Source organism: Ambystoma mexicanum, chromosome 1q (assembly GCF_040938575.1).
Source record: "Ambystoma mexicanum isolate Mex_15411 chromosome 1q, UKY_AmexF1_1, whole genome shotgun sequence".
Taxonomy (NCBI): Eukaryota; Metazoa; Chordata; class Amphibia; order Caudata; family Ambystomatidae; genus Ambystoma; species Ambystoma mexicanum.
In genome coordinates this window covers 77284470-77310055 of record NC_090922.1, presented here as the reverse complement: position 1 = coordinate 77310055, position 25586 = coordinate 77284470, and the positions used below count along the sequence as shown (strand labels likewise).

General features: G+C 44.3%; 1 protein-coding gene across 3 annotated transcripts in view; it reads left to right on the top strand.

The window, feature by feature from the left end:
- Positions 1-25586, top strand: part of SPIRE2 (spire type actin nucleation factor 2) — a 468191-nt gene that overhangs the window by 336259 nt on the left and 106346 nt on the right. For all 3 annotated transcript variants that reach the window (XM_069635566.1, XM_069635565.1, XM_069635564.1), the window contains one exon: positions 12016-12139. In XM_069635566.1, the coding sequence (XP_069491667.1) occupies positions 12016-12139 (124 nt within the window). The remainder of the gene's footprint in view (positions 1-12015; positions 12140-25586) is intronic.

The window sequence follows — 25586 nt, the reverse complement described above, 5'->3', positions numbered from 1 at the left end:
AAAACAGAAGGTGGTGTTCATATTAGTAAACAGAAACCTTAAAATTACCAAACGAAACATTTAGGAAAACCAAAAGGAAAGAGAGGGGGGGAGGGGTGGTATGAGGTTTCCTGTTGGAGAAGGAGAGACAGCAACACGATAAGATGGGAACAAGGAGACGTGACTGGAGGCATAAGACACAAAAGCTCTTCCATTTTACATATGCCAGCAGACAGCTGCACACCTTACCAAAATGGTAACAGATTATTCTCAACGTATGTAGTTTTCTATTATGCACAGATCTCGTTAGTGGGGCCAAATTGCTGTCATCTCCCACACCAGTGATGTTTACTTCTGTTAATAAAATATTGTTTACTCAACTAACCCTATACATGTATTCCCTTGTAATTCAGGCAAATCTGGAATGATGTACTATGTAGAGGGATCTGCAGAGTCTGGAATCTAGGCCTAGGCCAACGCCACAAAAGAAAACGAGGGGAAAGAAAGTAGCACATTGATGCTGCAGCTAGTTGTGGGAGCTAGGTTTTTCCTTAGGCTTCCATAAGTATATACTGTTCGACCCCAGCAGTGCTCTCGAGCATCAGCAAAATGCTGAGATGTTCAGTAGAGTCCGTCATGAATTAAAAATTATAGCAATGGTGATTCTTTATCTTCAGGTCCGTTATCCACTCACTGACTTCTTTGCAGTATGTGAGCACCCCCTCACCTTTAATCGCTGGCATGGCCTTTGCTTTGTCACCTGGCGAACACATTCTATTATCTCTCATGCCCCATTGTCTCATTTCTATAAAGGTACACTGTTAGCAGAATACAATTATGTTCATCATAAAGTTTTCAAAAAAGGTAGCAGGCGCCCCTCTCCAAAAAGAACATGGCATGATAACCTGTTCTGTGGTTTTTTCACACTGAGAGTTCGCAGCCATCACCTTTTGCTCACTGTACCTTTCACAGATGGGAAATTACCATTTGCATATCAGTCTTTGTCCGGCCCACATGGGCAGTCCAGCACTGAAATGCTATGGCAGTTCCCTTCTGTACAAGAGTACCAACAGCAACCCCATGCACATGTTTCAGCCTTGTTGGGCCTCATCAGTGAGGTGGAGCTGTGCCTCTCTAAGCACAGTGAGCAGGGAGTCCACGTCTGGGTTCCCCCAGGTAACTGAGGGTGACCAACCCCAAGTTCCTTGCAAATATTTTTCAAAAAAGGTAGCATTAGCCCCTCTCCAGAAAGAACATGGCATGATAACCTGTTCTGTATTTTTTTTTCCCACTTTGAGAGTTCGCAGCCATCGCTTTTCATCATACAGTCTGATATAAAAGTGCAGGGAGCCCAAAAGCTGTTATTAATAACAAGGGGTGCATATCAGAGTTTGGCACCAGCCAACTGATGTGTAACGCCAGCAACTGGGATTTACTTTACCCACTTCAGACACCAGGTGATTCATTACATGAGTCTTTATTGGAGGAGTGGGAAAGCCGCCAATGTAAAAGCAAGAGGTCTGTTGAGGGGGAAATCCCCATGCCCAAGAAAAAGCAAAGCCCTGAAATATGACAAAACCACTGCTTTATTAACAAGATCTTGTAAAATCAGGGACGGTAATGGACATCTCAGGATATCCAATGCTCTTGACTGGTTACAGGCTTTTCAACAGTTTATAAAGGGTTATGACGTCAAAAATGACAAGTTATTCCATAAAACCTAAGGTAGACTGGGGTTGGTTAGTGGGATAAACAACATATAACATCCATATGGGGTTAGTGTTCTGATTGGTTCCACATTATCTACTGGCTCCACCTGCGACCACCTCCTAAATGACCAGTTATAATGCACTAACCTGACATACCTCTGCAGGTCAGGTTAGTGCATTATAACTGGTTGATGCAACAAAGTGTGAACTGGCACGGGAGGCGAAAAGAGATTGGTCAGTGAGGATCTTCTCAGCCTTGGTGCCTTGGAAGATTTCCAGCCCATGAGCAAGAATTCAAGGTGATGAGAACAGCCCCAAAGGTCTATATCAATAAGGTTACCATCTCTGATCCTCCGTCCTCCCAGCAATATTTGTTTCTTTACTAATTTAAAAAAACTGTTTCTTATGTCTGCCCTTGTCTGTACCTTTGGGTGCCAATGTGAAACACTCCCTCCCTTAATAGCCTTGGCAAAAATATGCACACCGGCTGCATGAGCAGTCTGCTCTATGTTTCCCTGCTAAATCAGCAAGTCATGTCTCTCCCTGCATCCTCAAGCTTTCCCAGTGCTTTCCATCCACTTCAATGTGGCTGCGTCTTCCATCTTGATTTTTATGGCTACTTATGTTAACTGCGCTCTGCATTGTGCAAGCCTCATGTTTAATTCCAGCATAGCAAAAGAGTATGTGTCCTCTATCATAGTGGGTCAACGCATGTTCTTCATGTCTACGTGCAATGAGACCTGTTGTCCGTGCACCTTCTTGATGGATGATTATATGCTTTGTGTCTAATGCATCTACATCTTGGTCCTAGCCGTGATGCCAATGAGGCTGAAACATGTCTCGGGATGCTTGTGGTCTCGTGCAGAAGGGATATGGTCTATCAATTCTGGCTGGACAACCCCTTTTGGGGTGGGACCAATCCTGATTTGCGTATGGATTTTCCCCTTCTGTAAAGGCATGGCAAGCTAAAGCCCGATGAAGACCGATTGTTTGGAGGGTTGCCCAGAGCTGCGCCAGAGGTTGTAATTAATTTAAAACCTTCCAGCCATCAGCTTTTGTTTTGCTTTAGTCATCCCGAGTGGGACGGGTATGCCCAGACGTGGTCTCATGCACCGCCCTTGGAAGTGCTGGCAGAGGTGGAGGTTCACCTAAGAGGGCTGCCCATTGTGCCACTGTGAAGGTCTAGTTCTTTCCAAGATGGCCATTGGTCCCATAATACTGTGCTTTGTTTGTGATTTCTTGCGTTGTATCCGTCTTCTGGTGAAGCGCTGCCGGTGCCTGTCTCATCAGCTTTCCAGCAATTCCCCCGTTTCATCTCGCTTGATACTTTCCTTGTACTTTTCTTCGTTCCTTGGTGCCTTCCAACACGCTTGGGTGTTTATTCTTCTCCAGGTATTTGTTCGCGGGATTTATACTACGATTACTTTATATCCTGTATTCTTTTCTAGACTTTCTTTTCAGCGTTTCCTCAACTATCTATTTTTCACATGTTATTTTCTTGGATCTCAGCTTTAGCAACCTTCGCTAGTTTCTTTTCTTCCGTGCTCCTCCTCTCTAGTACGGCTTCTGCTCTACTCTGTATTGCTTTCTGTTCGCATCTCTTACTTTTACTTTCTACTACTTTTCTTGTTAGTTCTGAGGTATTTTCCGATCTTCCCCTAAGGGTTTCACTATTCGTTTCTATAGCGGAACCTCTTTCTCTTTTACCTCCAATTCTATCCACCCGCTTACCATATTGAGCAAGCCCTCTTGCTGTTTTGTTTACGGCGCTACTTTCTTCGGCTGTATCCAGTATCCTTCCGGAAGCAGCTGCCTGGTACTCAAGTACTTACAAACATGGAACCTACATCTACATCTGTTGGTTCACTCACCCTTCTGGATTGATTGTGTTTCTTGGAAAGAGACTACCTGTCTAAGAAGACAGACTACTTTCTGTTCACCAGTTCCTACTCTGCAAATACTCTTGGAAAGAGATTACTTGTCTAGGAAGACAGACTACTATTTGTTCACAAGTTCCTCCTCGGCAAACACTCTATTTGAACCAGCTACAGCCCAGGGTTCTTTGTGCCTAAAGGCTTTTTCCTGGATTGGGGGCTTGATCCTCTGGGGCCCCCTGGACCTGGTTATTATACCTGTCAAGGTGGCCTCCGATGGAGCTCGTCCCCACCTACACAAAAAGAAAGAAGGGAAGACAAGGGAATCAGGAAGACCACGTCAGAAGAAGGATTCCGATACCCAAGACAGCTCAATCGAAGACCCAGGTGAGGAGGAGGTGAGGAGGAGTGTCGGGAATTATCCCCCGGGGTTGACACGTGGGTCCCGAGCCTGCTGGGCCTAGAGACCCAAGCTACTCCTCACTGATGACGCCCAATGGGGCGAAACATGTCTGGGGATGCTTGTGGCCTTGTGCAGAAGGGATGTGACCTAGCAGTTCAGGATGGACTGCCCCTTTTGAGGTGGGACCAAGCCTGATTTGCATATGGTTTCCTCCCCTTCTGTAATGGCTTGGCAGACTAAAGCACGATGGTTTGGAGCGTTGCCCGGAGCTGCACCAGATGTTGTGATTAATTCAAAACCTTCCAGCCATCACCTTTTGTTTTGCTTTAGTCACCCCGAGTGGGACGGGTATGCCCAGACGTGGGTCCCGATCCTGCTGGGCATAGAGACCCAAGCTACTCCTCACTGATGATGCCCAATGAGGCTGAAACATGTCTGGGGATCCTTGTGGTCCCGTGCAGAAGGGATGTGACCCAGCGGATGTGACCTAGCTGGACTGCCCCTTTTGGGGTGGGACCAAGCCTGATTTGCTTATGGTTTTTCCCCTTCTGTAATGGCTTAGCAGGCTAAAGAACAATGGTTTGGAGGGTTGCCCAAACCTGTGCCAGAGGTTGTGATTAATTCAAAACCTTCCAGCCATCACCTTTTGTTTTGCTTTAGTCACCCCAAGTGGGACGGGTATGCCCAGACATGGGTCCCGAGCCTGCGAGCCTGCTGGGCCTAGAGACCCAAGCCACTCCTCACTGATGACACCCAATGAGGCTGAAACATGTCTGGGGATGCTTGTGGTCTCGTGCAGAAGGGATGTGACCTAGCAGTTTGGGCTGAACTGACCCTTTTGGGGTGGGACCGAGCCTGATTTGCATATGGTTTTTCCCCTTCTGTAATGGCCTGACAGGCTAAAGAACGATTGGAGTGTTGCCCAGAGCTGCGCCAGAGGTTGTGATTAATTCCAAACCTTCCAGCCATCACCTTTTGTTTTGCATCAGCGAGTCAGGCCTCTCCCTGCCTCCTTCCATCCACTTCAATGTGGCTGCATCTTTCATCTTGATTTTCATGGCTACTTATGTTAACTGCGCTCTGCATTGTGCAAGCCTCATGTTTATTCTCGTGTGTCTTGAGTTCCAGCATAGCAAAAGAGTATATGTCCTATATCATAGTGGGTCAATGCACGTTCATGTCTATGTGCAATGTGGCCTATTGTTCGTGCAACTTCATGATGGATGAGTATATCCTTTGTGTCAAATACATCTACGTCTTGGTCCTAGCTGTGACTACATTGGCTCCCTGCACAGCCACAGTCAGTCCAATTGCTCCATCGTCTGCAAGTTTATCTCCTCTACGATGTCATCAGGGTAGGGTCTGTATAGCAGTCTGAGTGAATAACGTTTCTCGCATCTGAGGTACAGTGGTTATGGGAAGGGGGGACCAGGAATGCTTTCATTCCCATAACGTCGAGGTGAGGGAGTGACCGGCACAATGAGGGCCACATTCATCTGCCTCTCTTCAATCCCCTCATCTGGTTGAGATTTCAACCACACCTCTGTGAATGTCCTCCCTGCTGAAGTATAGCTTTGGGGTCCAAACCTTCGCCACCCCCCTCAGGTTGTCGTGGTATTTAACGTGTTCATCCACAACAGCACTCTCATATAACAGCACCCTCCATCAGATTTGCACCACACCCAACATCCCACATAGTCGCAGGGATCTGGGGATAAGAGAATGTCATGCCAAAAAGGGAACTGTGCTTCAGATAGGACTGCAACACTTCAATGGTTTGTGTTTGCTTGTCTGTTTTTGTTTCCACATCTAGTAATATTTTCATCCCAATTATCTTCTTGGTAGTCTTCTTGCACTGTGCTGTAGCTATTCCAATAACACAGAATGCAAATAGTACTAGTACAAGGGCAGCTATGAGTACTTTCATTCCGTTGGCCATCCATGACGGGTGCCAGGAAAGTTATACACCAGCCAATCGTCATCTTCTCCCACTGAATTCGTTATTTGTTCCATTTTTCCATGCAGGTCTGACCGCTGCAATATATCCTCTGTAAGGGTCCCATTATCTTCATTGTGGGCAGGTTAGTAAGTGCAACAGGATGGCCCGATCTTTGTGCAAACGCCGCCCTCCATAGCTGTGATGAGGTCTAAGACTTATCTATTTTGAAGAGCCATGAGTCTCACAGCTCCTTTATAGCGTTGAACCCTTTAACCATTGAATGGACTGTCTGTAACAGCTCCCATCTAGTTATCTACTCATCTAATTATCTGGAGCCACTTGGCGTTCACATTGGTTTGGATCCCGTGAACAACTGAAGTGAAGAACATCTCAGTCCTACTGAACAGCCTGTGGTATTGCATTGAGGGTTTCTTCCATCTTGCTCGAAACATAATTTCCTCTGTTCACTCTGGTCAATTCCACTGATCTTCTCTTCCTCTTGTGTGTATCCATCTTGGGGAATCTGTCTATTTGTATGTCTTTCTGGGGAACTACCAAGGCTGGTGTATTTAGCTGTATCAGAGAACATATCCCTCCCCAGTCTGGCGGCAGTTGCATGTATGCCTTGGAACTACAAACTACAGGCCCAATAGTTGTCCATTAGTACTGCTGTGCCGACCTTCTTGCCAGGTAATTTCGATGTTTGCTTGCATCCTTTGTTCGTCCCAAGCTTTACTGGAGCATCATTCTGGAAACAAAGTGTTGCATTCTCGAGTGGTATTATTAGCAGAGGGCCTGCCTCATTTTCGACCCATGTGAGTAGTCTAGCACTCGCTGCCCATTCCTTAAGAGATTTGTTGTTCTCTTTCTGTACCACTTCCACTGGAACCGCCAGGAGCACCTGTACTTTACATCCCATCAGCCCTTCTACCCATTCTTTTTCTATGAATACTTGGCTGTACACCAACAGTTGTGGTCTCTCCCAGCACCCCAACATTCTCCCTACTTCCCATTTCCCTGTTTTCAGGCACTGCAACTCTGTTTGTGTTACTACTTTAGCTTCCCCTCAGTTTGGGCTGTATATATTGTATCATTTCATCTGAGCTCCAATAGTCTTCTATCATTGTTTGAGTCTTTATATAGCTGTCCTCATAGAGGAACATCTTTTGTATCATATATTGTATCATTTTATCTGAGCTCCAGTAGTTTTCTATCATTGTTTGAGTCTTTATATAGCTGTCCTAATAGGGGAACGTCTTTTGTGACATCCACCATAGTGTGGCCCATTTTCCTTGAAACTGGCCCCTTGTGGTGCAGAGCGCTAAGCTCATAAGGCATTGTGCTCTGGGGCTGGAATTTCTGTTGCTACAAATGATCTGGAGGTGCTCCTGGCATAGGGGTTGAGAGAGCACATGTAATAGCTCTGACCGGAGGTCTCTCTCCCCACTTTGGTCATGTGCTGATACCACATGCTATTGATGATGTGGGCCGAATTGCTCATATATGTATTTACATGTTTGAAATTGGTGTTAACGCTTTGCTTGAGCTTTTTTACTTCTTGGGCACCACAGTGACAAGCACAGTCATAGCCTTGGTCACTGATGGAACAGGTGTTATGTTGACATATGATTGGATGTGTGTAAAATATAATGCAGCTCTCTGTTGTGCTAAGAGGGTAAATAGGTAGAGACAGCAGAATGCAAAGAACGTCAAACAATAGCTCTCGAAGCGGTGTCCATGTGCTGCATGTATGTAAGCCCTTGGCGATGTTCATGAGCTCGGAATTGGTGCTTACCAAAGTTCACAACCCTTGGTACGATCATCGTTATAAGTGGCCAGCTTTTCTAATAAAAGAATTGTACTAATATGGCAACAAAGAGTCTCTCAAAAGTGAACTGAAATTTAGGGTTAATAAGCAAGGCGAGATGATCACCTCATATACAGATGCTCTCTGTGTGGTCAGTGTGCTTTTGGGGTTCTCAAGAATGGGAAAAAGCACATGCCCCACGTAGAGTGTTGTACTACAGCCCATTGTGATAATTGCTGATTTCTCAACTGTAAATGCATCTGCAGCCAATGCTTGTTCACAAGGATAATGGCCTCTCATCACTGGATCCAGAAGCCCACTGTTGTGGGCTACCAGTTTGTGCCCCCCATGGTAGTTTTCTGTGTGAGCACTGCTGTCATCACTACTACATTTGAGTGTGAAAATAAGTACAATTCTGCACTGTAATCAGGGATTCCCCAAACTGGGGCCTTGCATATTGCCCTTTTCAATTCATCAATTGCTTCTGTCATTTCACCTGTCCAGATTAGTTTGCTGTCATCCCATTGTGCTTCCTTGAGTTTGTTTAAAAGGGGTCTAAATGTATGCGCTGTAGTCAAACACCCAGGCCCTACAATAATTGCACAAACCCAGAAATTGCTGCATCTCCCTCATAGTCTTTGGCTGCAGTGTTTTTATAATCGCCTCTGTTCTTTCAGGGGTTACCTTGCCTGTGATATTAACTGCTCAATGTATAGTACCTCTTCCTGGCAGCATTGTAATTTTGCCTTGTCCACCTTGCATTCCTTCTCTGCCAAGACTGTCATCAAAAGTATTGAGTACTTTCAACGCTGCTTCTCTGTCCTACTACATACTAGGATATCGTCCATGTATCGGACCACTGTACTGTTTAAATGTACATTCCCCAGGTCCATTTGAAGGACCCTATTCAATATGGAAGGAGATTCAAAATACCCCTGTGGTAACCTTATACGTTTCCACTTTTTGTTTCTACATAGAAACAAGGTTAAGTCTTGTGATTCCTCATGAAGGGGGATTAAGAAGAACACATTCTTCAAGTCAATCACTTTGAATGTGTGGCTTCTGGTGGAATGTTACATAATATTGTCGCTGGATCAAGGACTAAAGGAAACTCTGCTACAACAATATTATTTAGGGGGGGGGGGGCGTAGGTCCTGAATGAAACGCCACAACTGCTCCCTTGGTTTCTTTACAGGGTATAAAAAGGTAGCAGGCGCCCCTCTCTAGAAAGAACATGGCATGATAACCTGCTCAGTGATTATTACCCACTTTGAGAGTCCGCAGCCATTGCTTTTTGCTCACTGTACTTTTCACAAAGGAGGAATAACTATTTGCATATCAGTCTTTGTCCTGCCCACAAGGGCAGTCCAGCACCAAAATGCCAGACAAAGCTCCTTTGAACAAGAGTACCAACAGCAACCCCAGACACGTGTTTCAGCCTTGTTGGGCCTCATCAGTGAGGTGGAGCTGTGCGTCTCTGAGCACAGTGAGCAAGGGGTTCATGTCTGGTTCCCCCAGGTAACTTAGGGTGACCAACCCCAAATTCCTTGAAAAAATACAAAAAAGGTGTATTCTTGTGCGTCTTGCGTTCCAGCATAGAAAAAGAGTATATGTCCTCTATCCTAGTGGGTCAATGCATGTTATTTGTATCTATGTGCAATGTGGCCTATTGTCCACGTACCTTTGTGATGAATGAGTATATGCTTTGTGTCTAATGTGTCAGGGGAATATTGCCCTCGTAGTGTAGCCGAAGAATTCTTCTGACTATTATACCCCGCTGGCTGAAAGTGAACAACCAGTGCGATCTAGTAGCCAAAAGATATGATGCCAAACGAAGACCAGGATGGCTGCAGTACTCAGGATAAGGTGCGCCGACACAGGAGTATAGGTAGACTGGAAGCGACTGGAAGGAAAGTGACGTAAGTTATCCACAATCCGTAACAGTGTGAACAACGAATAACGGAACACTGACTTTTGAGTTAAACACTGTCAAACCCAAAGAAATGAACCAGCCAATCTACCAGTTTACCCCTGTGGATAAGAAAATGAAACAATAAATGCTAGCTACTGGAATTGACAGGCTAATGATTACAAAAAGGGAAACTCAAAAGACACCCTTACCGTGAAGGAAGCTGTACTGGAGCAGTTGAGGCAATGATGATTCGAGGGTCCGTAGAGGAATGCAGAGAATCCAAACAGAAACTACCCCAACGGAACGAGGACACCTAAGCAGGACTCACTGGCAGTCTTAAGTTCAAAGTACACACAAAGTTTCAAATCCAAAAGGAAGATCCAGAACCAAAATCCAAAGTATCTGTAAACCAAGGCAGTTCAAAGGCAGTCCGTAGCAATCCAGAAGGCAAACAAACGTAGGCTAGTTTGAAATCCGTGGACGTTCCGAGGTCAGAGCAGTACAATCAATAGATCAAACAAAGTTCAAACACCAAGGAGGCAGGAGACAGGCAATATGCAGGGACAGTCCGAAATCCGATAAACAGGAAGGCAGTTCCAAGATGGGCAGGGAAAGGGAGGGAAGGTACACAAGATTCAATGATACAAAGTAACGCCACTGGAAACCAGGAAGTTCAGAAGCACCGAGTGAATCCCGGCGGTGCTATTTAAACAATCACGTGGGCGCATAGTGATCACGTGAACACGCTAGCAGCACGCCGGAGGCGGGGCAATGAAGAAATGACAGGACGCCAGCGTTGCCAAGCCAACTTCCATGCGCCTGGTAATCCTCGTCTTAAAGGGCCAGAACCTGTCGCAGCACGGCTTCTCTTGCGAACAACAAAGGGGGCCACAAATCTTGAGCCTGAAGCTTTATTCATGACATAATGCATCTACGTCTTGGTCCTAGCCATGACGTCATTGGCTCCATGCACGGTCACAGTCAGTCCAATTGCTCCATCGTCTGCAAGTTTATCTCCTCTGCGAAATCATCAGGGTAGCGTCTTTATGGTTGTCTGAGGCAATAGCGTTTCTCGTATCTGGGATACAGTGGTGATGGGGAGGGGGCCAGGAACGGTGTACATCTTTCATTCCCATAACGTTAAGACGAGGGAGGGTCCAGCACAACAAGTGCCACATTCATCTACCTCACTTCAAATCTTTCTGAGCATAATGAGAAACCGGCAAATAATTCAGTACTTAGTCCTTTGTGAACTCATTGTCTATCAACTTGTATTTGTAATTTAAAAATCAAAAAGTGGCTGCGCATCCATGGTCCATCCTTGCTTTTGACTTATTTCCGGCCCCTTTTCCCCCCAAGAGGAGAACGGGGGCTGATTGGCCAAAGGCTTGCTAGTCCCAGGGAGTAAATGAACTTTAGTACGCTGTTTATTGTTCTGCCAAGGTACGTAACCCACTCCATAAATGCCTTGTGAAAACTGGTTTTTATTTTTAAAGTGATACTCTTGGTGACACACATATTAATGGTTTCTCTGCAGTATTCCCAAACAAAATGGCATGCTGCCTTTTTTATTTATATAAAAAAAAGGTAAAGCAAATTTGCTGGCAAGTGCTTTGCTCAGCCACCACGGGATATCTATTTCTACAACAACAAAAAACATGCTTTTTAGGGAAGGTTTCTGATATAGTGCTTTTTGTCCTAGCCATGTAATTGGGATATCCCTTACAGCTAAGAAAGGAAACAACATTCAGTTGAAACTCCAAGATAATAGAACCATCTTCCAGATGTGTGTGGCACATAAATATAATGAGTTGACTGATTATTCCTGGCTGTCTACCATGTAATTAGAATACCTATTAAGAAATGAACTCTCAAATAATTCTAACATATAAACCATGATCCTGTTTAAACCAGGAACTGCCAGACAAACCTGTCATAAATTTAAATTCATACCAGCAAATTGAACAAATCAGAATATGTCTAAGCCCTCTGAGAAAGTACTAAGCATTTTGAATTCTAACATAGCTTATTCCAATTAGCTTGGGAAACAACCTGAATTTTAACCAAATAATTTAAATGTTTGCTTATAGTAAAATCTAACTAAAAGCTAGTAAAACCGGAAACCTTTATGATTGGATTTTGCTGATCTCTAAACATAGTAACACAGAGAATTCACAAACGTTTGCAATTAGTCCAAAAACACTGCAAGTAAAATACAACTCTAGGGGTTTCTGCATATTAATGCAAATGAATATGAGAGAAAGTCTTAACATGTTTTAATATCTATGTAGTAAAACCATGCAACTATAAGAACTCATTATAGCAGACTCAATAAAGCAACACCGGGATCATCCATGAACTTATTTCCCTGTTTCTTCCATGATTGACGCAGGCAACAGATAGGAATCTTAGACCGATGCCCATGAAGCAGAGGAGCCTGCACGAGAAGATCCTGGAGGAAATCAAACAGGAACGGAAACTTCGCCCTGTGGAGCCACAACACAAGAGCGGAAAAGGTAAGACATTTTCCAAGAAATACTGAAGAACATATGCTTTTGTTCAGATGACTCATGTAATGAACACAGAGTATGCACATTTGATGGTACAACGTTGATTCAGTGCCAGGGTTTTTTGGGAGTTTTTGTTTACACCAATCTGATAAGATGGGGGGTAAAGGGATATAAGGGGTATGGTGTGGGTGGGGGGGAATAAGTATTTAACAAACTAGGAAGGGAGATTGGGGGAACCCTCCCTCACCCAATTTAAACAAAAGAAAAGTTCAATTCGTTTTTTTTTGCCCAAAAATCAGCTGCAAAATACTGTGGAAAAAACCCTCCCAATGGAATGACATAGAACCCATTTGAAAGGATGGGAATTTTTTCTAAGACATCAATTGTACTGAAATTGAGAGTGGTCTTTATGATATTGCAAATGTATGCACAGAGTAGTCTTTCTTCGGATGCAGAGATCTCTGTGGATAGAAAAGTAGTGCATTACCACCACTTGTGGGGTCAAATGACAGGAATAGTACGCAGAGGTATCACAGATCAGGGCTGTTCTTTTGTCAAGATATGTACTTTTACTGTGCTCTTCACAAGTATCGTAACCTCTATGTGCATAAAAAAGACAAACCATAGCTGAAAAACACTGCCCCTTAGCAGAGCAAAAGAATGCAACAATCAAGGAGGGCTTAAGGCCTTCCTGGAAGGTATGTGCATGGAGGCTAGGAATGGCTAGTGGCAGTTCATTTCAGAAGTTGTGTGTTCCAACAGAAGCATCCCCATCCCCTTAACCCATGGATCTAGGCAATAGGTGCCAAGGGTAGACAAAAGGCAGCGGATATGGCAAGGGAAAATAGGGATCAAACAACATATACCCACGAAACCAAGATACATGCATGCTAATACCCAGGTTGTGCAAGTAGAAGGTGATACAGATATATGAAAAGAGACTGGAGTAAGCAGTGTGAAACTCCTCATGGTGACAGGAACAATCAGAAAGCTCCTCACCCACAAGAGTTGTAAAGTAATATCACTGCGTAGTCCACATATAGGACGAGCAATTACAGGACCTGTGAGTTAGCACCCTTGATGGGATTATGCAAGGCAATTTAAAGACAATACTCACAAGGACAGGAAACACCACCTAGGAGGCCAGCAGTGCCCACAAACCCTGCCAATCAAACAGGGACACCGAAAGGCTACATCACATCAGCAAAGGGAGGATCATTTAATAAATAAGATGTTTGGCCAGGGACAAGTTGGAGCAGTGCTTACAGGATTAAGAGGAAAACATAGGCATTCACACAGATGCAGGAAATAAACAGTTAACCACAGATGACATCAATATAGAACCAAGGGAGAATTGCAGAGAAAAATCAGGAACTGACTCCCAGGGGAAGTCAAGGAACAGGAGCAGGGTAAACCCAAGGATAACTCTAAAATCTCCCCCCTCGCCACGCAGCAAAGGAAAAAAGAATGGTATTTCTCTCAAGAAGAGGAGCCCCATCATTCAAGTTTACACTGCAGAACACAGTAAGTTCAAACAACTATAGAACACAGGAAAATTGGGCAAATTGAAACACTTGTGTATAGGCGCGTTATAAATGCATTATCATATCAAATCATATTCAGGAACAGGAAAGCACTAAAGAGGGCTGTCTCAAAACAGAGGAAAGTTAGAAAGGAAATCCAGGAAGCAGAAACCCCTAATAAGGAAACAAAAATCTAAATCCAAGGATTCAGAAACAAGGAATACAAAAGAGGAAACAGGGACCAGACACAAACAGGAACACTGCAAAAATGGCAAGTGCAGGACTGGAGCAAGCTGAGTTTTTTTTTTAAAGCTGACTAATGATCTCACGCCTCAGCTGTAATTAGTACTAGCACCTGCCAGCCAAAAGATGTTACTTAACCTTCACTCAACCTTGTCCTGCGAGGGTGGAGATTAAGCAGTGGGGCAAGGCATTCTGCAAAGTGTAGTCTTTAGGGTAAAAAACCGGTACGACATCCTTTCATCGCGGGATGTTTTTTCGCTGGGTTTTTTACTGTGATTTTTTTTGCCAAAAAAACTCATCCCATTTTTTGGAGGGGCTTAGGAAAATATATAAATTGGGTGTGGGTGTACGGGATTATAAAAAAAATTAAAGGAGATGGGAGTTTTGATGAGTTTTTTCATAAAGAAAATCAGCGGTAAAAAACCCTGCAAAAAACATCCTGCGATGAAATGACATGGAACCAAAAAAGCATACTGGCTGCCAAAAAACACAAATGTTTCAGATGGTATGCAAAATAGAATTTATGGTCTCGGAGCTCCCAAATCACCACATTAATGTGTCAGAGTTTGGAAGGAAAGTCCAATATTGAACAGACTCCAATCAAGTCCCGAAAGTGGCAGAAACGACAGTGAAGCGAGCAAATCGTTACACTGGGGTTTTAAAGAAAGCATGGTAAGCAGAAAGAACAGCTCGTCAAAAAACATACATAACAATTTAGTTAAGCAAATAAATTGGAAATCACACAGACAATCATTTCCAGGTTAAAAAAAATGGTATCCAAGTCAATTGTGATCCTCATTGGAAGCCAGATCAAATTTCTCACAAAAATACATTGAAACCCATTTTCTTTAAAGACAGCGAAATGTAAGTCGTCCCATGAGACATTACAGGGAACAAAATACCTCTGCATGTATTTCAAAAGAAATATCTGATGCAGAATTGTTTACAGCGGTTGACGCTGTCAGCAAGACCTACCGGTCACCTGGCACACTGGGCTATTTATTCCCAGGTCATTGTCTAATTATCATTAGAAGATTTGACAGATGGCGCCCATACGAAGGTGTGTTCCAAAATAATTAAAGGATAGTTCCGGGACTTTTTTTTTATTGTCCCTACGGTTCGGCCATGTGTTTTTAAGCATAACTCGGTAGATCGTAGAAAACTTTCCTATGGACCTTACCCGACTTTTCATCCATTAACGCACTCGAAATCAGCCGCCATTTTCTGATAATCCTATCGTTTCCCCCCATCGACCTGGCTCACCTGCTTTTGCGGCACTAAATGAAATCCCCCGCCCCTGAAACAGACTTTATCAAAACATTCATATTCCCCGCCTCTATCCGTGACGTGACTGTGCTGCGTAGGCAAACGCGCCCAGGCGTCTTCTACGCGACTCCACACAGAACCCGGAAATCAACACAGATCAGCTCACAACACAGCGCGCCACAATTGGGAATATGAAACTGTATTTTTAAATCAAACCGCAAGATTGTAAATTTGGTAAAGTACATTTATTTGACATCAAATGTTTAGAGAATATTCAGCGATTTTCATTTTTATTTGCTCACGTTCCAAAAAGTTTGTTTTGAGGCACGTGATGTTCCTTTGCTGTACACAGGGTCTTAGATCATCTCACAATACAGCGCCACAATTCGGAATATGAAACTGTGGTTTAAAAGCAAACGGCAAGATTGTACATTTGGCAAAGTAGATTTATTGGACATCAAATGTTTAGAGAATATTCAGCGATTTGCATTTTTCTTTGCTCTCGATCCAAAATAGTTCGTCTTGAGGCAAGCGATGTTCGTGTGCAGTACACAGGGTGTTGGTTTACGATAAAATAAGCTCTTCGGTCGCACTGATAATCGCATGGCTGTTCCAACAACGAGGCACTAGGCCACCACAACGGTCTGTATGTTGCATCTAGCCGTTAGTACCGCGTAAGGGCATACTTGTACTTGGCGATCGTCCCATAAAATGGTCAGGGTGGTAACGTTGTTCACGCGGAGAAGCAACTGCCGGTTGAAAAAGCCATCCGCCGGTGTCTGGTACTCGTGACACATACAATAATGAAGGATGTACCTGTTTTAAAAACATAAAAAATGAAATTAGTCTCACCATCAGATCTTTATTAAAATTATTCATTTTATATATTAGGTCCGGAAATTATTTCATAGCTAGGACAGTGCAACTGGGTATTATACGTCATTTCCAGTAACCCAACCCCTCTCCTCCGCCTTTTTCAGAGCCGCCTGAGCGCCAGTGGACCACTTCGTCACTGATATGATATAATATGGCATTTGCAACGCGCCTATACACAAGTGTTTCAAGGCGTGGCGAGGCAGGGAGGGGGGGGGACAAGGAGAAGACAGACAACGATCCTACAAGGCCAGGTGTCATTCAGATCGCGCAAGTGCAGGGGTAGGGGGAAGGTAAAAGTGCAAGGGGAAGGGGAGGGGGGAAGTGGAGTACAAGGTAAGTAGCATAAAATAATAAATACATAGGGCCAGCTGGTGGCGAGTGCAAGGTAAGTGCAGAACAAGTGCTGGGAAGGGGGGGCTGTAGGATACTGAGACAGTCCCCCAGTGCAGGGGTTGACAGGGAGGCAGTGCAGGTGGAGAGTGGAAGGGCCCAGGACTGAGGTCGCAGACACTGGACCAGTTGTAGCAGGGGAGAGGGAGAGAGAAAGCAGAAGCAAAGAGTAAGGTTTTGAGGTGCTTCCGTAAAAGGAGATTGTTCTCCTCAAGATAGTGCGCGGTACAAAACAATATGCCACATTGAACGAACAAGTACAACTTAACCCGTCTTTAAAGCTACTGTATAGTAATTAAATTGCGGTATAAACTCATCTAAAGAGTTACTTACATTATATTTGCATTTTCCATTGTGTCTGTGCGTAGGGCAGCCCCGAAATACCACTCCTTCTATGCCGACGTTATTTCTTCTAATGAACGAACATTAAATGGCTTTCGTTTCTGAAATTATATTCATTATCGTTTCTTACGTTATTGCCCCACACCCCCAAAAAGAAGTCTTTCGGGATGGTCCCGGCCTGTCAAGGTCAAATAACAATAGAACCTTATACTGAGTCGTGGGCCATTCCGGCACCCGAGCAAAAAATCAAAGCAGCTGACCTTCACTTTGAACGAGCACACATTCCTAGTTAGCTACATTCAGTGTAAGGCCATCTCACAGGACTTGAAATTTACACTCCATCTTTGCATTTTGTCTGCGTGCATTTGCAGCCCCAGCGAACCATAAATACGGAGACATTCTATATTTTTTGAAAAATGATTTATATTACTGTTTGGTTTAATTTAATGCGCAAATGAACAAGGGTGGAGAGACACATTGCATGTACACTGAGCAATCACTTTTATTTACACAATACATAGCTACACATATTCAATGGGCCTGCGACATGAGGAGACTCGAGAGCAAAGTCACAGGTGACACCCGGGTGGTTTGCACTACTGCACGGTGAAGGGAGGGGCAAGGGTGGAGAGACACATTGCATGTACACTGAGAAATCACTTTTATTTACACATTACATAGATACACATATTCAATGGGCCTGCAACATGAGGAGACTCGAGAGCAAAGTCACAGGTGACACCCGGGTGGTTTGCACTACTGCACGGTGAAGGGAGGGGCAAGGGTGGAGAGACACATTGCATGTACACTGAGCAATTACTTTTATTTACACATTACATAGATACACATATTCAATGGGCCTGCAACATGAGGAGACTCGAGAGAACAGACAATCAAATTACAATCATTTAAACCGTGATGTGTATTTCTCAATGAGCTCTGCTTTAGGTGGACATGGAACAGAGGCATTGTTGGGTGGCAATGCAGTTGTCCCCTGCACAGGTTCGTTCACAACTCCATGTATGTGCCTATCTAGGACATCAACAATAAGTCTCTCAATAAACTCATATTGCATATCCTCAAACACTGGTTTGATCACCCATTGTTTACTTCTTTTAGTGAAGGCCTTATTGTAGCGAAGCGTCCCTAAAGTTCCGGTCGTCCTACTTTGTTGACGGCCAACATTATGGTTATGTGCCAAGACCGCTAGAAGAGTCCGATTTATCATGCCCTCCATGCCAAAATGCAATCGTTTTGGCCTGTACTTTAGGCACATATTGTGGAACACCTCCAAATCTCCTGTGTGGCAGAATTCCGTGAGTCCCCTCAAATCTCTTGTTATAGTTTTATCAAATACAATCTTTTCAATGGCTTTGTGAGTGGGTGATGAAGGAATCAACCACTTCTTCTTCCGTGCCTCCTCTGTGGACAAATGGCCATGTTCACAATTGTGGAAATGTTGGTTTGTGTTCCAGCGGTGAACGTTGCTACAGTGTAGCATTACTGACCGCCATTTTTCCAGTAGAATTTCCAACGACCCTCCACATGTTTTTGAGCTCCACCAAAGATGGTTGCTGATTGACTTGGACCACTGTGAAATACCTTGCATATCTTTTTTTTTACCTGCAGCCGACATTTTTTTATTGATTGTTTTTGCAAGATGCCAAACGTCAAATTGGTGATTTATATTTTTGTACTCTTCTCTCATTGTCTTGGCAATTGAAACGTGTCTGTCCGTGGCTATCAGGTCGATCACCATTCCCCGCGATTGTAGTTCTTGCAATGATGCTACAAAGCCAACTTTCTACATGGCCACTGAGGATGTACTTTGTGACACCTGCACGACCACCGAACTCACAATTTTCTTACTTTCCATGTCCTGAAAGTGGTAGGTGCAGTACTTGGCTGAAAATCCTGGGCTGTCGCACTGTCCATCACCGGCTAGCCTGAACCGTTTGCCCGCGAATGTACTATCAATAGACATTTTTTCCATTCTCCAAGCTTCGCTAATGGCTGGAAATAGATAATCGGTTTGGTATTTGTAGAACTGAGTTTTCGCAATGAAATGGATTCCCACAAACTGAAAGAAAGACTCTAACTTTTTAAAACTTGAACCACTAAAAAGTGCAGCCGCTGCACAAAGTAGATTGCCTGCTGGCAGTTGCCCCAGCATGGGTTGTGCAGACCATGAGAAAGGATGATATTTTGTACAGGTGGCATGTATTTTAAGGTTAGTGCCTCGAATTGCACGAGTCACATTAATCAATGGCTCCCCACATACTTCCCCACCAACCGAATGCCCACATTTCATCCGAATAATAATATCAATCAAACTATCGAATACAATGAATTTGGCCTCTTTCCTTATACTGTCACTCTGCATCCCAGCTGGTTCGGCCTGTAACGTTGAGGACATGTCACTCACATGAAAGGTAGAATCTCTGATATCGTCTTCCGCTATGTTCAGTGATATTGATGGTGTTTCATTGTCGTCCACTTCATTCTCTTCCATTGCATCATCTGTTCCTTCTCCGGCGATGGGTGAATAAAACAATTTCTTCAACTTTCTCGCGGTCTTAGTTTTTGCGGGTGTGGATTCTGTGAATTGATCTCCGACTGCATCCGAACTACCAGGAGGACATTCACTATCAATGGCTTGTGGTGGTATAGCTCCGTTGTCAATCACTTCATATTCTTCCCATTGGCACGATGCATCTCCAGTCTCAAGTCCCTGCCAAAAGGTTTGACAAGCAACATCTCTCGTTCGCTTCACTGTCTGTGTAGATCTAGTTCGTACACCCACTCGCAACTAGAGGACAGATTTGAAAAGGGTTGTTCAGTTTAAACACAACTTACAGTATAGAACTATTAACAGTGAAAAACAACATAATATAGTGACCAGGACACTAACCTTCTTTTGCTTTCTTTTCTTTGAAACTTTCTTGCCTCGAACTTCAACATCCGGACGCTGTTGCTCCGACTCGTGTGTGCATGTCTCCACTTCCTCTTGCGCTGCAACGACTATATTTTCATGATAAGCACATCCATCACGCACTGACGCTCCATCGACTCCCTGAAACATAGAACTTTCATTAGTATGTATAATAATATTGAAAACACAAAAATGTACTTGGGGACCAATACCCACGTACATCTCAATAGCAAAACACGAATGAACGCTTTGTGTAGAACATTCAAACGACAATTATTCACGCATTGTTGATCTAGTTAGATGGAACTGTCAAGATCCATACCTCGGGCTCCTGATAGACTTCCATTGATGATATTATTGAAGATGATGCTTCAGTAACTCCCTGAAACACAGTAATTGCATTAGTATGGTTTTCTATTTTGTTAAAAAGAACATAAACTTTGTGCAGGCGTCAACGGCTCATCTAAATAGACCTGCACAAACGATCAGTTGTCTAAAATAAATAATGGATATGTAAATATGATTCGATTTGCTCGATCGTTGGAAGTGTCACCACACAGAGATCTGCATCAACTACTAGGGGTGATGTTCTTGTAGAAGAAGCTCCGTCATCTCCCTGAAACATAGTACTTGCGTTAATAAAGAAGGAAGTATAGCGGATGTAATCACGTCATATGATTTCGCTTGATCGAACTGTCAGTATCTATACCTCGAAATGCATAAGAACATCAAGGGACGATGTAACTGCGGTGCACACTTCTGCAAGCTGTTGCGCCGACCCGTAACTGCATGCTCCCCCTTCTTCTTGGACTAATGCTCCATCGACACCCTGAAACATAGGACTTTCATTAGTAATGAACACAATATTGAAAAAAGAAGACACATAGGAGGGCGACGACAGAAGGACATATCAATGGCTAAAAACGAAAGAAACATTGTGTGTAACAATCACGCTACAAGAATGCAAGATCTGATGATCTCCATCGATGGAACTGTCCGGAAACGTACCTCGAGCATCTGAGTGACATCAACGGTTGTCGTCAATACGTTGGACTCCTCAGCATCTCCCTGAAAGACAGTACTTGCATTATTTTGGATAACAATAATTATAACTGAAAACAAAGACTAGAGGACGAGTACAAGGGTGTACCATTAGGTAAAATAATTACACGATAAATTAAAACTATTGATTTACATGCCTAAAACAAGTCAGTGGCAGAATAGCCAAGTAAGATTACCCGATAGGCGCTTGAAGTGGCTGATGACTGCAATAACGACACGGATGGAGAATCTTCCGCCTTCATATTGAGTGGATACATAAATGGGGAAATTATTGTTAGCTAATGCTACACACTACCGCAAGGCCGAGAGATAAATACATAAACTTGACTCACCAGTGGAGGGATGTGGACGAATAGAGTGGGAATAGCGGTTGAGAGCAATTTTCGCCTCGCTCGCGGTGTGTTCTTCTTTATTAGCAATGATGTGGAGTACATGTCTGAGCTAAAGTGCCTGCTGCAGATGCGGTATCGATCACCCCTCTTGTCCGCAAAGACTTCTAGGACTCTACTTTCAAACTCAGACGGTGGATATCCGCAATATCGGACCCATTCTCTTATCTGATCTATTGTCTTAGGGAAAACATGCATTATAATACCTTCAGATTTATTATGGGTCTTCGAAGGGCAACTGCCAATGGAACAGGCAGGCATTGTGGAAAGTTCTGAAAAGTAAAGATCAACAATTCTCTATGAATACCAATGTGTTAAAAAATTAAATGACACATAAAAGGTTCAATGCAAGGTTCTTTTTGGTTCTTGGAACTATACACGTTATTCACATGCGGATAAGTATTTGAATAACTTTAAAAAATAGAAAAATAATTTCACTAAACTCAGAACATGTGACTAGTTCCTTGCATGTACTGTCTTGAACGAAAAGAAATTGGACGCAAAATGATTATGGTACATGGCCTTACCTTGACGAACAAACAGTTAGATGCAGGGATCAGAGTAGTTTCTTGTCGTAGAACAGGGAGCAGTTCACAGGTTGCAAACTGACGAGTTTCCTCGAAGTGGTCACGGAAGTTCACAGAGACGAAGAGCAGATAACCAGCACCTTCACGGGTTAACTAGCAAAGCGCAAAGAAGTTCTCATTAGAAATATGAAGTGGGTTATAAAGAATTCGAAACAGGGGTGTGTTTGTGAATGAATGACGTGTATATGTCGTGGCATTATGCGGTTTGCAGGGGGCCGTCCATCGTGAGGGGGGATGCTTGGCAGGAGACACGGGGTCTGGAGGTAGACATGGGAACAACAACCCATGCTCTATAGACCACTTTGAAGTGTACATGGTCTTTGGCACCTCTTGGCCTTTATCGCTCCCTGACAGCTCCACTTGCCAGCGCAAGTACCCCGGTGCGAACTGCCTTTGATAGGGCGGGGGGTGGATTGGGGCGGTGGTCGTGCAGACAAGACACAGGAAGACTCGTGAATGGAGACACACTTATGTGGATTGCAGGGGGCCGTCCAGCGTGAGGGGGGATGCTTGGCAGGAGACACAGGGTCTGGAGGTAGACATGGGAACAACAACCCATGCTCTATAGTCCACTTTGAAGTGTACATGGTCTTTGGCACCTCTTGGCCTTTATCGCTCCCTGACAGCTCCACTTGCCAGCGCAAGTACCCCGGTGCGAACTGCCTTTGATAGGGCGGGGGGGTGGATTGGGGCGGTGGTCGTGCAGACAAGACTCGTTTGCCGCAGGGCCTCACCAAGGAGAGGCCATCTAACTGCTTGTAAGAGGCAGGCTGCAGGATCTAGTACATGGAAGGCAGGGGGGTGAGTTTATAAATACCTCACCCTCCCAGGAGAATATATGGGTGCAGTTCACCCTGGAGACCCTGGATGCCTAGGCAGTTAGTCAGCAGCAGGCTGGCCTGTGGTGGCAAGGCGGCACGGGCCAGAGGGGGTCATCTCTGTACCCGGTGCCCAAAAGGATGATTTATTATGATCAACCATATTGATTATTTACCTATAACCATGTTTTGTATCAATAAAATCCAACGGCCTTTTATTGCCAACGATTGAACAAAGTGGTGTGGTAAGTATTTTTGGGGGAGGAGGCAAGGCCGGGAGGCTTGATGCCAACCCGCAAAATAACATATGTATGTCTGCTGCATATAGGTTCAACGGTTATGTGGATTGAAGGTGGGCGGCCAGCGTGAGGGAGGATGCTGGCCGGAGACATGTGGTGTGACAAGACAAGGCACAGGAAGACTATTCAATGGAGACACACTAGATTCATTTAAAAAATCAAAACAAGCATTGTTAAAATATATGTTGGGTTTTATTTTAGATCTTAATTTCAATTGAACATAAATAATAAACATTACACATTGTAAAGTTCCGGTTGTAGCACATCTAGGGAAAATCCGCGGTATTGTCCACTGTCGCTGGGGAAATGTTGTCTAGTGGCAAGTACCGCACAGGCAGGTATTACTCTCCGAACGCGGTGTCCGAGCCTCCCGTGAAGCCACCAAGTGAAGCAACGATAGGCCACCAGCCTGTACCACCTGTGAAAATGAAAGATGCAAACTGTATTAAAATGACAAAACTTTCTTATCACTGTCGATTCAGGTAAAAAAATGTCATTCTGCTTTGAAAAAAATTCTATCTAGAAAATGCACAATATGGAGCCAATTTACATGCATTCGAATGATATGTAGATGTAATTTTATATGTGGGAGACGACCATGAAATAGTAGTGGCATCACTGACATCACAACCAGAGTATACTTACTCGTTACTCGGATTACGCGGACGAACAGTGCCGCGAAGTTCGTGCATAAGCACCATCATCATCCTCAACACAGTCCGTGAGAGGCAGGCTTCCCTGAACTCTGGCAGCTCGGTGATGCATTGCGGACTTGGCTCGCCTTCCGAAATGTAGGCCAAGCACCCGGAATTTTCACGGCAGCAGCAGTTCTCCTCCTCAGTTGGCATTAGCTCGCACCGATTGCACGTGCACCAGGTGGAGACGCCGTCCATGCGACATGGTCCAGGCTCTTCATCCGTTGACTGGTCCTCCCAACTGCCGACCGAATCCCCATCGTTTTCGCGTGCTTGCCTTTCCAGTAGTTCTTCCTCGGTGTACTCGGGCTCGTACATATACGGCATTATTGTAGCCATTGTGTGGTAAAGAAAGTAAAATAATTTACAGAGATGGTACAGGTGTTCACAAGGCCTAGAAGCGGCGAATGTAGCTGACCAGAGCACAGAAACGAGTCACAGAATACTCAAAGTAACACAGAGAGAGGAATGGAATCGAAAATCTGCTGCTGTGTGTTGTGAAACGGTGTGTTTATACTTATTGAGGAAAGAGGCGTCCTGCCATTTCCATGGCGACACTTCATTAGCTGAGGCGCAGCGATTGTTGACACGAAACGTGCTTTGGCGTTGGGAAATGGGCGGTACGCGTCTGCTGATGTCAGGCTCAGGGGCGGGGGATTTGATTTAGTGCCGCAAAAGCAGGTGAGCCAGGTCGATGGGGGGAAATGATAGGATTATCAGAAAATGGCGGCTGATTTCGAGTGCGTTAATGGACGAAAAGTCGGGTAAGGTCCATAGGAAAGTTTTCTACGATCTACCGAGTTATGCTTAAAAACACATGGCCGAACCGTAGGGACAATAAAAAAAAGTCCCGGAACTATCCTTTAAATTGCAGGGACCGAATCGCACTCTTTAGAAACTGTAACATGCCTGTAACCACTCCTCAATCTTAGCACAAAAGTGTTTGTGTCTACTTCTCCCCTTCTATTCTCGAGCAAGGTACGTACGACGCCACAGGCAGCTGTTTCGAGCAGTGACACACAGATATGTATGCATATCATCTGCTTGTGAACAAAAGTACAGACCAAGGACACTAAACATGCATGCAAGTAAGAGCCTACTGTACACGTTAAAGTTCAATAGATATTTGTGTGAGACTTGTAACCTTCAGACAGCCACGCTATAGCACAGACACATTTTCTAAGTCGGCATAGTGTGCCCTGTGAGAAATATAAGACCTAAAGCGCTGACGGGTAGTGCCCGAAAACCTGGATGTTAGGGGTCTAGCAGGACCATGTATAAGAAGGATTAGATGACGGGCAGTGAATGTGCCAGACGGGCAGTGAATGTGCCAGAGTGGCAGTAGGTGGCATGCACTACGAATGACCCTTAACAAAACATAACGGGATGCTGAGAGGCCTTAGGGACAAAAAAGCTGATCAGTCACCCTACTACACAGACAAGGGCCTTCTGCTGGACATATTCTACTCACTGGAAGAACCCTTTCAGATGATGTTGAACCCTTAAACGTCTACTAAATTTCTGCAACGGAAAAAAAACGACATGGGTTAGACTGCTAAAGCAATGCATAGATAAAACAGTATCACCCAAGAGACTACCTGTAGTTTTAGTTAGCTGCGTTTAATTTAAGCCCACTGGATCGTTGGATATGGATGTCTGGCAGCTGCCAGTCAAATACGCCCCTTGTTTAACTGTCCCTTATACAAAAACGTAACTTAAGACTTTCCAAAATGGATTTAGCTTCTCTCAGAATAGCATGTGACGTCAGTAATTACAGTGCAACACTCAGCACGGCATCTCTGGGACAGGTGATGATCCACCACTGGGTGCGCTGACCCTCTCAAGATTCCGGAACTGAAATTGGTGTTGTAGCTTGACACCGGCACGCGCTCATGAAACCGCGCTCAGAATCAGCGCAGCAATAAACAGTGTCATGTTAATGCCAAGTAGAGTGGTTGTGTGTCTTGTCTGTTCAGCGCGACTTAGAATAGCATTCTATGTCCACTACAACCTCACGGGCGACGCCCATGG